Source organism: Leptonotus elevatus, chromosome 8 (genome assembly GCF_054856555.1).
Source record: "Leptonotus elevatus isolate MCC_2025b chromosome 8, RoL_Lele_1.0, whole genome shotgun sequence".
Classification (NCBI taxonomy): Eukaryota; Metazoa; Chordata; class Actinopteri; order Syngnathiformes; family Syngnathidae; genus Leptonotus; species Leptonotus elevatus.
The window spans coordinates 13,459,487-13,472,295 of record NC_141246.1 but is presented as its reverse complement, the minus strand read 5'-3'; the positions used below and the strand labels follow the sequence as shown (position 1 = coordinate 13,472,295).

General features: G+C 40.5%; 1 protein-coding gene across 2 annotated transcripts in view; it reads right to left on the bottom strand.

The window, feature by feature from the left end:
• Positions 1-12,809, bottom strand: part of ndst3 (N-deacetylase/N-sulfotransferase (heparan glucosaminyl) 3) — a 60,255-nt gene that overhangs the window by 14,482 nt on the left and 32,964 nt on the right. For both annotated transcript variants that reach the window (XM_086083536.1, XM_086083537.1), the window contains exon 6: positions 7,423-7,551. In XM_086083536.1, the coding sequence (XP_085939662.1) occupies positions 7,423-7,551 (129 nt within the window). The remainder of the gene's footprint in view (positions 1-7,422; positions 7,552-12,809) is intronic.

The window sequence follows — 12,809 nt, the reverse complement described above, 5'->3', positions numbered from 1 at the left end:
TGCCTAACCATATCATATTGAGACTAGGGGGGCTGCTTATAACATATTATTGTCAAGAATTTTGAGGGGGTACGGGTTGACTTCTTCTTTAAGATGATACAAAAAGAGGCCCCAGAATTGAACCCTGTGGCACACCATACATTTCATTATACAAGTGAATTTATGTTACACCTATTCGTCCGACTACTTTCTTTTTTCTTTTGTTGTTTGACAGTATGACATGAAGGGATTACAATAATGAAGAAATCACACGTCGTACCATCACGACAGTCACAAATCGACTACCGAGCACACCAAATTCCCCGCAGCACAGGTAGGCCAAGCAATGTAGCATGATCACCTGCAGGGGCATATTATCATGAATCATATAAGTCGTGTGTGTGTGTTTTGACCTCCGGCAAACCTCTGAGAGTGACTCGCGAACCCCTGGGGTTCAATCGAAATCAGGTTTAGAACCCATGGTAGAAAGCATGCAGTATTGTGCTTTGCAAAAGTGTAATACATTGAATTTCTCATATTTGTGCAGGGTTAAGGTAGGAATTCCAATCGCTATTGCTGTGACTTTAGATTATTTGAAAGTCAGAGCACCTGTCCAGTGGGAATCAATATCTGTTATCACTCTGCAAAGTGCAAAAAAAAGCTCATTTAGTTATGTAACATGGAGTGCAGCTTGGAGAAGCAAAGCAGACACTGGGAAATTGATATATTTAGTCTTTGTGACAGATCGTGTTGAGGCAATACGCCAGGCGGCCGCTGGGTGTTGACGGCAGACATGGCTTCACACGGATTCTGTGTTTGGGGAGGTGGGTGGGGGGCACCTGGGGGATTAGAAGGGGGTGATGGTGTGCTAGTCCGCATTGGTGCTCTTACAGGATGATCAAAGAGACAAGGGATACACACACTCACACACACGCACACTCACACGCACGCGCACGCTTCTTTTGTGATTGGAGGACATGGGGAATGTCTGGAAGGAATGGTAACATTAGCCATTAAGACATGAATTATTTGTTGGGTGTGCGCATGAGGGATTGTGTGTCAGAATATTTAGGGCTTGTGGATGTGAACACTTGCGCACACACACAGAGGACCGTCGGGGCTCTGTTTTAAAGCATGAAGGTTGCCGTGGATAGAAAGCGACAGCGTTGGGCTTTGACGGATCAGCATCCGGCCAACCTCGAAAGCTGTCGTGAATACAAAGGCTCGCAATGCTGATGTGATGACATATGCGGCAGTGTGTGTGCGTGTCCTATTGACAGCAGCGACAACGCAAGTTCATGTGCGTACAGAGCCAATGTGGATGCACGACAATTAAGTGTGTTTTGGCCTCTCACAGATGAATTGTCCATCCGTTTTCATCACAATCTAGTAGGTGGCTGCGGTAAGATAGCGGGAGGACAGCGAAGATCACCAAGCACTCAGCTACTAAATCTGTTTCCTATGAATCACGGCGTGGAAACCTCCCCTTTCATGGATGCGCATTCTTGGAGATGTGCAAAATTGAACGAGACAGTCTCTCACTGGAGACTTCTATTCACGTTTGGGATGTGAAAGGAATATTGCCTGTGGCGTCAAGCAGATGGGAAGGTGGGGAGGGGGGAGAAGAGGAGCGCAATGTGGACATTATAAAATAGATACGCAGTGATGTAAATAAGATGTATTTCAAGACTCCTTCGTCACTGTCTCTCTTTTTGGAGCAAAAAGTGATTTATGTACTGTTCGGAAAACTCAATAGCTTTTAATGCTTTGGGTGCGAGGGACATACGTGTGTGGTGTGTGTATGTGCAGGTCACAGGGAACGAGAAGCTGAATGGCTACTAAAATGGAAACATTAATTATAGAGTTTGAGAGTTGGCTGCCAAATTAAACAAAGGGAGAAAGAGAGGCTGATTGCATTCGGAATTGGAGTGCAGCAGAAAAATGGAAGAAGGGGAGAACAAACGAGGAGCATAAAGAAAAGAAAGAGAATGTAACCTTGGTGGGTCTGAATTTAAAAAGCCACTTGACACAGTGGAAGGCCCAAACTCTCGCAGTGGAACAACCCACTGTGGCTTAGAATTCAATTAAGTGAACCGTGTAAACCTTTTTTCTTCTCCAACATGCACTGTTGTGACTCATTTTGTGCATGTCGGTTTCTCCGAGGCCCGTTTGAGCCTTTAATAAAGAATACAGTGCTAATAGTTTAACCCTGGGGTTGCGCTGAAATCATTCGTGTGCTGAGAGCAGAGGTTTGAAAACCTGAGAGAAATCAAGCCAAGCGCGCAGCCTCCCCCTTTTAATCTCTGTCCCGTGTCTCTTTCTCCTGACGCTCCCACGCAAATGGCTTCAATTCCGCCCGCCTTTCTCATCTTTGAACGTCTTGCTGGAGAGTTTTCGTCTGCCCCAAAACGTCACTTTATGTTTTCCTCCCCACTCACGCTTCACACTGACCTAGATGCTCTGATGAAGCATGTCACTGCTACATGGAGTCATGTTCTTCAAAATCCATCAAGGCCCACACATGCACGCACGCACGCACACACACACACACACACACACATACACATACACACACTCATGTATAAACATAAAAATCTTGTAGGATTAGGCCAGTCATGTAGTTGAGTTATGACATGTTGTAACCTCCGCTAACACGGATGGATGATTGGGAGAAAATACTTCATCTTGTCTTCTACGTCTTACAATCACTGTTTTTCTTTTTAAAGACAAAAAAGTTTTGTTTATTATGTATTTATTTACTTATTATTATTTATTTTATTACTTATTTAATTGTCCTTGGTTAAGCATATGTTAGTCTCTCCATCCGTCCATCCGTCCATCCGTCCATCCATCCATCCACATGTATGTTGTAGCCAAGGACTGGACTGAAGTCAACATCCACCCATTCATTTCGAAACATCCACTGTGACAACTACTTCTAAATATCCATCCATCCGTCTGTCTGTAAATTCATCCATCCATTAATCCCTCCATCTATCAATCCATCCATTTAGCCATCTATCCGTATGTCCATCCATCCAATCCACTGTATTGACTACCGCTAAATATTCATCCATCCATCCATCATCCCTCCTTCCATTAATCCCTCCATACATTAATCCCGCCATCCATCCATCCATCCATCCATCCCTTTATCCATTCAATCCACTGTATCGACTACTGCTAACTATCCATCCATCCATCCATCCATCATCCCTTCCTCTTTTCCTCCCTCTCTCCCTCCCTCCATCCATCCATCCAATCCACTGTATCGACTACCGCTAAATAACCATCCATCCATCCATCCTTCATTCCACGAAGTCCATTATTCATTCAGTCTATTTATCAACCCAGATTTATATTCCATCATGACTGTGTTCCGGTAAACAAAGCAAAATTCACAGAGGCATGTAAGGTTGAGCATGGTGGGGAAGAACTTTAGAACCATCACCTTTGACTTCATTATACAGTTTTGAGATGAGCTTGAAGAGAGATGGCGAGCTAGCAGACCATCTCTCATGGTCCAGCATTAATGACCACAGGTGCTCCACAATCGAGAAAAACAGACAGTCAAAAAGTAAAGACCAACTCCACCCTTTCTTCTCCATCCGCTGGGTGTAATACCCATTTGTCCATATAGCGCATACATCCATTCATCCACCAGTGGATGTTTATCAGCCTATTCCCCATTACAAACCACTTAGTTCCACATACAATTTTCCTTGATTGAATTGTTATTGCTACTAAAAAGAAACCCTCTCCCCCTCATGGTTTTATTCTCCCTTCCCCTTGCCCTTGCCTCTCTCTCTTTTCTCTCTCAGCCCATTTAGCTATCTCTGTCTCCACAGTGGATAATCGAAAGCTGAATGTCAATACAGCAAATGATTCCAATTCAATTTATTCTGTCCGCTCCAGTCAACAGCGACTGTGTCTTTCCATTCTGCTATCTTTTACTGCTTTGCTCCCACTTTGTAATTTCTCCCGGTTTGTCCTGTTGCTGAACATAGTGGGGCCAACATTTCGGGATTTCACAGAGTTGTGGCGCCCACCCGTCCATGTGGGGCCATTTTGCTGGGCCTCACAAGTTTAGACCTCTTTTTGAGGGTCAAGACTTGGTTTTAGAGTTTAGATTTGAATTGGGTTATGGTTGAGGTTAGGGTAAGGAATAGGGGTAGGCAATCATTTTTTATGGCTGGGGTTAGGGGAAGGGGCTAGGAAATGCATTACGTCAATTAGATGGTCCCACAAAGATAGTAAAACAAACCTGTGTGTGTGTGTGTGTGTGTGTGCGTGTGTGTGTGTGTGTGTGTGTGCGTTTGTTTGTGTATAGCTGCCAGAGCTATTAGAGGTGAGCAGGAGGATACTGGAGAAAGTGGAGGGGGGGAGTAGAAATGAGACAACACAAAAAAAGTAATGAGTGCGCAAAGTCGGGATGCTCCGGTTGGGGATTTGGAGGGGGAAAAAAGACAGTAAAAAGAGTCAAGCTACCAAGACAGGCGAACGTCGGTAAAACAGGAAGCAAGCGAGGCGGGGGAGGCGATAGTGATGACTTTTTGGGTTTGGCTAATAAGCAGAGAGACAGAGCTAATCGGTAAATGTCAGCCCTGATAAATGTCTACGTCTATGCTGATGTCAGCAAGTCGCACATGATAAACATACAGTCAGACTCGTGCTGAAACATTAACATATGCATTGGCCTGTGCATGTGTGTGTGTGTGTGCTAATATTTTGTATGCTTCTGGATTCTCAAGTGACATAAGATGCCGTGGCCTGAAAATTAAAACTCAATCCGTCTGCCACCTTCTCCCCCTCCTCCATTCCACTCTCTCCCTTGGCTTTTACACCACGTCTCTGGCCATTTATCCAGGGACTGCTTTGCCCTTATTGGCTGTTTGCAGAGCCCAGGTCAGACAATCAATCGCCGGCTTGGGCTTGGGGGGTGGGGATGGGGGTTTGGAAAAAAAAAAGTGTGTGTGTGTGTGTGTGGGGGGGGGGGGTTGGCTTAATGATTGGCGATGTGGCCCCGGAATGATGAAAAAAGTTTAAAAAAACATGCGGGGACGCATGCATTTGTGCATCCAATATGCTGGTGGTTGACAGTGAAGTGCCAACATGGGCCAAATGTGATTAAAAATAATTGAATGGGAAGTGACAATGTTACCAACGCGTGGATCATCACACAAAAGGAAAGCCTGGAGGGATGAAAGCTACGCGCTTCACAACGCTATTGATTGCAAAGCACACACTCTAACGAAAGCTTTTGTCTCTGCAAATGGAAACCTAGCAGGGAGACAGGAAAGTGAATCATCAGTGTGAATGTGTGTGTAAGGGTGTGTGTGCGTATGTGAGTTCTGGTAGAGGACTGTCATGTCGGGTTTAAATTGCTGTTGTGTTTAAAAAGGTCGCTTTGTTACGAGCGACATCTCATATTGGAGGACAAATGAGCACAGGGAAAACAGCAATTAGCCAAACTAAATGATAAAAAGATGAAAAGAAGAGAATGATTCACGAATTTCATCATAAGTTCTGTCTATCTATCGATAAGCGATTATTTAATTAATTGATGGGATAATCCATCCATCCATCATCTACCGCTTATCCGGGGTCGGGTCGCGGGGGCAGCAGCTTTAGCAGGGATAGCCCAGACTTCCCTTTCCCCAGCCACTTCAGCCAGCTCCTGCGACGGGATCCCAAGGCGTTCCCAGGCCAGTCGAGAGACATAGTCTCTCCAGCGTGTCCTGTGTTGTCCCCGGGGCCTCCCGCTGGTGGGACATGCCCGGATCACCTCTCCAGGGAGGCGTCCAGGAGGCATCCAAACCAGATGCCCGAGCCACCTCAACTGGTTCCTCTCAACGCGGAGGAGTAGCGGCTCGACACTGACTCCCTCCATGATGATCGAGCTTCTCACCTATCTCTAAGGGAGATCCCGGACACCCTGCGGAGGAAACTCATTTCGTCCGCTTGTATCCGGGATCTTGTTCTTTCGGTTACGACCCACAGCTCGTGACCATAGGTGAGGTTAGGAACGTAGATCGACCGGTAAATTGAGAGCTCTGCTTTTCAGCTTAGCTCCTTATTTACCACAACGTACCGATACAGAGTCCGCATCACTGCAGATGCTGCACCGATCCGCCTGTCGATCTCCCGCTCCAACCTACCCTCACTCGTGAACAAGACCCCAAGATACTTGAACTCCTCCACTTGGAGCTATGATGGGATAATCGATAGGTTAATTGATTACAAAAAGATTTGTTTGTGACAGCATGTTGTCTTCAGTAAAAACATGGACACATCTAATGGGTAGCATAAAATAGGTTTAAGTAAACTGTGTCTCTTGTTTTTACTTTGATCATTACTTCAGAAAGGTCAACATGCTTTGCATTTAACAAAAGAAGGATGCACTGAAAAATAAGAATAAAGCAACAAGAATGGGTGAGGAAAAAAAATACAAGAAAATGTAAACAAGAAAGTTGAAATTGTGGCTTGCATTTTTTAGTGTATATTGTTTACCTTCCTGAGGCTTCTTGTAGAATGTGAATCAAGGAGCATTCATGTGAGAGTCAACATGTTTTCATCCATTTTCTATACTTTATGTTAAGGTTCACAGGGTTCATTGCTGTTGTTTCCTGTTTGTACTTGGTAACCTATGCAAAGAGCGTTTCTATTTATTCTTTAGTTAGAGCCACACCACTGCCATGTACCAAGCCTTCTTGCATGAATTTATGAAGCCTGTTCAGATGAGAGGCGAAACCTTTTCTAAAACAAGCAGAAAAGTCCAGTCGATTGATTTGTTGCCCTGAGAATGTTGTCATTTGGCTGTTGTTAACCACTTCAAAATGGGCATCACTGCCCCCTATAGGATGGGACAGGACATCACGGGTAACAGCTAACTAAGGGATAAACTATTTTGTACTTCCTGCTATTATTGACCTTGGCACAGTGCTCTTTTTTTTTGTGTCGGTGTTGGTGTGTTTGAAATCTTTTTTCCATGCTGGCCTTGATGACGGTCCTCCACGATGTGTGCAATTGTCGGCACATACACGTGTCAGAAAAGAATTAAAGCTGATCATGCAGTTCAAGTCCAAGTAAAAGTAAATTGAACTGACACACACAGCAGTATGTGTCGACATGATTTGTTTTGCGTTTGTGCGTGTTTGTATTTGTGTGTGTGGGGGGCTGTGTGAGTGAAAAAGCAACCCACCCTGTGGTGAGACCTAATTTAAATCGGAAAGATGAACACATCTTCACAGCGAGAAGCCATCGGTGACAACAAGACGACAAAACACATGCACATAAAGCAAACAAATGAAACATAAAAAGATATTACACACGCGGAAGAAGTAGGAAATCTTTTTGACGCTGCTTTTTTTTTTATGCAATGATCCAAACAAGAGTGGACAATCCTCATATGAAAGTGTGTGAAAATGAAACTGTTGGACTCACAGGGTTGAGAAGTACAGTGAGGAACAACTCTCCTCCTCGTATGCTTTTGTCCAGTTCTTTCGGCCCACCAGGATATTCCTTATAGTAGATGGTGTGAGTGAACAAGCCACACGTCTGACGAGGTAGCACCTACAACACAAACACAAAGATACATCGGGGATAAAGTTGTCTCGAAAATCTAAAGCAATGTTTATGAAAAAAATCAACAATAGGAAATTTGATTCACAAAAGAAATGTGTAAATGAGCTTGTGAACTTTGACACATCGTTACGATTGCGCTCATTCGAGACCAGTGGTGATTGCTCTAAGACTGCAAGGGAAGCTCAGCTTCCCCCTAAAAAAAAATAAAGTGAGGAAATATGCACTGCTGTGTGTACAATTGATGCACTATAATACCTTCATCTTTTGTTCAGAATCAGCTACTTATCACAAATAACGGACACAACTTCCTTCTAATTCATCCCTGCAGTTCCACGGCACTTTTATTTGATTATTTATTTATTAATTTACCGGCATTTGTTTGTTTATTTATTTAGTTGGATGCTGCTTCGTAGAGGGGGTTGTTCACACATGCCCATTTACATCCTTGACTCCAGTCAATTGCAAGGCACCACCTAATATGAATGTAAGTTTATACACTTATGCGTGTTCATCATAATACGAGGAAATACAGGGATTAAAGAAATATGGATTACATAGTATTGGTACACCTGTCATGGCTCACACTATCTCTGTTACAGTTCATCTCAAATATAATTGATGATGTTGAGATCAGGGTTCTTTCGCATCAAATCCATCCAAGAATCCATTGACGAGACCTGCTTTGTGCACCGGGTACCCAAATTGTTCCAACAAAAGTGGAAACCGAATTTTCAAAAATGACTTGTGAAGATTACTATGTGGTATTTTTAAAACCTGAGCAATTACATTTTTAAGAATGAAGTAAATAAGTCCCTGCACCTTGGTCTCAAGTAATTTTCCAGTAAATCGAATATAAGGATGGCGAGGCTACTTCTTTGGTTCTTGTGCTTGGTAAACTCTTGTGAAAGGCACTCAAATCCTTTTATCTCTTGCTACTGCTTCCAAAACATATTTTAGTTCTTGTTGCTCTACTTCTTCTATACCTACTTGTCCTTCTAAGTTTTTACTTACTTTCTGCATCCATACTTAAGAGTACACGGGCCACTGTCACAAGTTTCACTTCATCTATTAGCAACACTGAAAGTAAATGTTTTTTTTCTTTGGCTAAGTTTCAGTTTTGATGGGAGAGCAAGGTAGAAATGGCAGCTAGTAGTTGGAGGTAGTCTGTGTCCTGATAACAATTGAGGCACCCTTACTGCACAGAATCCCTCAAAGACTCAACTCATGGCTGCAGTCCCCATTTATATGGTCGATCATTTTGATATTTCTCCTTGCACGTTTGCATATGTGTGCTGTACTTCTCTCTGTTCTGTGAAACAAAAATGAATTTAATAGTAACAGTTATTGTGACATGGAAGGTAAGAAAGTGCTGGAAGTACTATATGGTTACTTCTAAACTTTTCACAAAATGTCATGCTTTGAGACTTCCTTGGAGTCTGGCCTGATCTTCACCAAACCTGGACGGGAAAAGTCAGTGTTGAGATGGTATTATTTCAATTAGTCAAGTTTTGATGTAACAATTTGGAAAAAATCAGAACGTCAACGTGTAGTGTACACTGAATGAATAGACAACATATAGAACAATCTTGGGCCAACTATTGAAACACAGAGTTGGAAGTAAACATGGTGAAACTGCATTTAGCCGAGTGTAAATGCTTTTAAATCCAGGTTGAAAACTTCGATTTTTTTCTTTTTCTTATTTTAAATTGTTTTTATTTTGCCATAAAAAGGACAGAAGAAGAAAAGAAAGTACAAAATAATGAACAAAACAAACTTAACTGTCCAAGAGCATCTATCATTAACATCCCAGCTCTAATGAAAATCAGAAACATAAACATTCCTATTTAAACACATTTTCTAAAAAAAAAAATCATTAAAAAAACTGACAAAGAACAAACAAAAAGCACACACAAAATACAAATAATCTGACCCACAGTCTTTACCAAAGACTATCTAGCCAAGAGAAATACAATTCATCACAACACAAAATGTCACAAACATAACCAACACCCCCCCTCCCTAAAAAACAACAACAATCTGACAAACAAGCTAAACCAAGTTCTATGTAAACAAAACAAATATAACTTTGTCACAACGCACAAAAAACAGACATACACAGACATGACCAAAAACTCAAAACATACGGTACTTGTTAGAAACATACATAATCACATAACCTACAGATATATAAACATACACATATCCTACTCCACACTCCACTACGCTACTTTCAACATACATTCGTCGTTATGGAAGAAAGAGAAACAACAACAACAAACATTCAGGAAACAAAAAAAAAAAAAAAGAAAGAAAATAATAATTTATAGAAATGGTAAGTAAATAGTATATCCAATACATTAATTTAACCCAACTCATATTAGATTTGACAAATGCTAATAGTATTGGGCTAATTACAGGGCCTCAAATATTTGCTTCCAAACAAAATCAAACTGTTTTTGTTTTTGTCCGCTGATATAGTTCTCTCAATATTTAAATAATATTTAATTAAAGATTTCCATTTACTTATTCCTGGACGGTCTGTATTTCTCCAATGTTGTAACAATAACTTCTTATAAACTAATGAAGAAAATCAAAGTTGCCATCCAACTGGATTTTTTTTTTTTCACATTTTGAAGTGAGCAAGTTAACTTTTTTTTTACATACCTTTGATTAAGGTATTTTTAACAGTTTTAAATCATGTTTTTTTCCCCTTTAAATTATTATTATTGATATTATTATTAATATTAATAACACATTTCCTTCCGCTATATATTTTTAAAGTTTGTTTTAACATTGTCAATCTATGCTCTTTTAACAAATTTTGTAACGTACTTTTGTTTTCTCTTTTTACTCTGAATGTTAACTACTGTGTTTGTTGATGCTTATAGGTGTTTTCTATGGAGGTAAATTTGGTGCAAAACTAACTTGTGCAAAAAATGTGTACCTGTAGAAAAAAGTCTAAATTTGTATCTGTAAAAGTCGTGATTTGTATCTGTAAAAAAAGTGTGCCTGTAAAAAATTTTTTTGTGTCTGTAAAAGAAATGTGTACCTGTAAAAAAAAAATTTGTGTCTGTAAAATAAATTTGTACCTGTAAAAAAAAAAATTGTGTCTGTAAAATAAATTTGTACCTGTAAAAAAAAAATTTGTGTCTGTAAAATAAATTTGTACCTGTAAAAAAAAAATGTGTATGTGTAAAACAAATTTGTATCTGTAAAAACAAATTTGTACCTGTAAAAGTCATGATTTGTATCTGTACAAAAAAAAATTTGTACCTGTACAAAAACTATAAATTTGTATCTGTAAAAGTTGCGATTTGTACCTGTAGAAATGACAACTTGTAGTCAAAGAAGTCGCCACTAGGAGTCACAAGTGGTTTTTCTGCTGCTGTTCAGTGACGTGAGTTTTGCCCCATTTGTCGCGCTACGAATGGAGCAAAACTAATTTGTACTTGTAGAGCGCCTGATTTGTACTTGTAAAGAAGGGGGCGGGCTCTGGTGTAATGAAGGGTGGTTTTGACCAATCAAGTGAGAAGGATTTGAGCGGATTGGAGCGCAACCTCATTGGTTTAGCGAACGACGGTGGCGGGACTCGCGGAAGGATACAAGCAGGACACATCGTCGCCAACCAACATACATATTAAGAATACTTCTTAATATGTATGTTGAGGAAGAATACTTCAGTATTCTTAATATGTATGTTGAGGAAGAATACTTCAGTCGACTGAAGTATTCTTAATATGTATGTTGGTTGGCGACGATGTGTCCTGCTTGTATCCTTCCGCGAGTCCCGCCACCGTCGTTCGCTAAACCAATGAGGTTGCGCTCCAATCCGCTCAAATCCTTCTCACTTGATTGGTCAAAACAACCCTTCATTACACCAGAGCCCGCCCCCTTCTTTACAAGTACAAATCAGGCGCTCTACAAGTACAAATTAGTTTTGCTCCATTTGTACCGCAACAAATGGGGCAAAACTCACGTCACAGAACAGCAGCAGAAAACCCACTTGTGACTCCTAGTGGCGACTTCTTTGACTACAAGTTGTCATTTCTACAGGTACAAATCACAACTTTTACAGATACAAATTTATAGTTTTTGTACAGGTACAAATTTTTTTTTGTACAGATACAAATCATGACTTTTACAGGTACAAATTTGTTTTTACAGATACAAATTTGTTTTACACATACACCTTTTTTTTTACAGGTACAAATTTATTTTACAGACACAAATTTTTTTTTTACAGGTACAAATTTATTTTACAGACACAAAATTTTTTTTTACAGGTACAAATTTATTTTACAGACACAAATTTTTTTTTTACAGGTACACATTTCTTTTACAGACACAATTTTTTTTTTACAGGTACACATTTCTTTTACAGACACAAATTTTTTTTTTACAGGCACACATTTTTTTTACAGATACAAATCACGACTTTTACAGATACAAATTTAGACTTTTTTCTACAGGTACACATTTTTTGCACAAGTTAGTTTTGCACCAAATTTACCTCCATAGTTTTCTTTCCTTGTGTAAAGCACATTCAGTTGCCTTGTATATGAAATGTGCTAATAAACTTGCCTTGCCTTGCCTTGCCTTGCCTTGATGACAGTGCTAGCAATCAACAGGAAGGACATACAAGGATAAGATTATTTATCATCCAAATCAATTCTGTTTTTCTTAAATATTACATTTGAGAGCTCTACTATATTATTTAGCCGGCAAGGGTGGCCTCATTAGACAGAGTCATGCCAGACTTACTCTATTTGTATATTTAATGTGTATTAATTAGAGCAGCATTAATCTTTTCATCTCATTCTCCACCAAGACGCACGTGTTCCACAAAATGCTGACTCGTTGTACATTTACTGCAGCACCCTCATACATTCCGTTGACAAATTGCCCGCCAAGGTGGCAACAAACATGTCAGGCAGATATTCGTCAGCACAGAAATAATTCATCAAAGGGCATAAAAAGCGGACAGATGAACAGATGAAACACAGCTCCAATGTCAAGCCGGCATGTAGCAAATTTAAAAATGTGTGACGTGTACCTTAGAGCAGGTCACGGATATTGTGAGGTGTCACATCACATGGCAGATGAGAATTTCATCAAACTAGCGCCTTCTTCTGCACCATTTGCCAGATGTGTTCAGACCATATTTAAACAACATCAGATCAAGTGCAACGGATGGCATGTTAGGCGCATTACTTCCAGAAAGGTGGTAGCAATGCGGCGCAAAACCG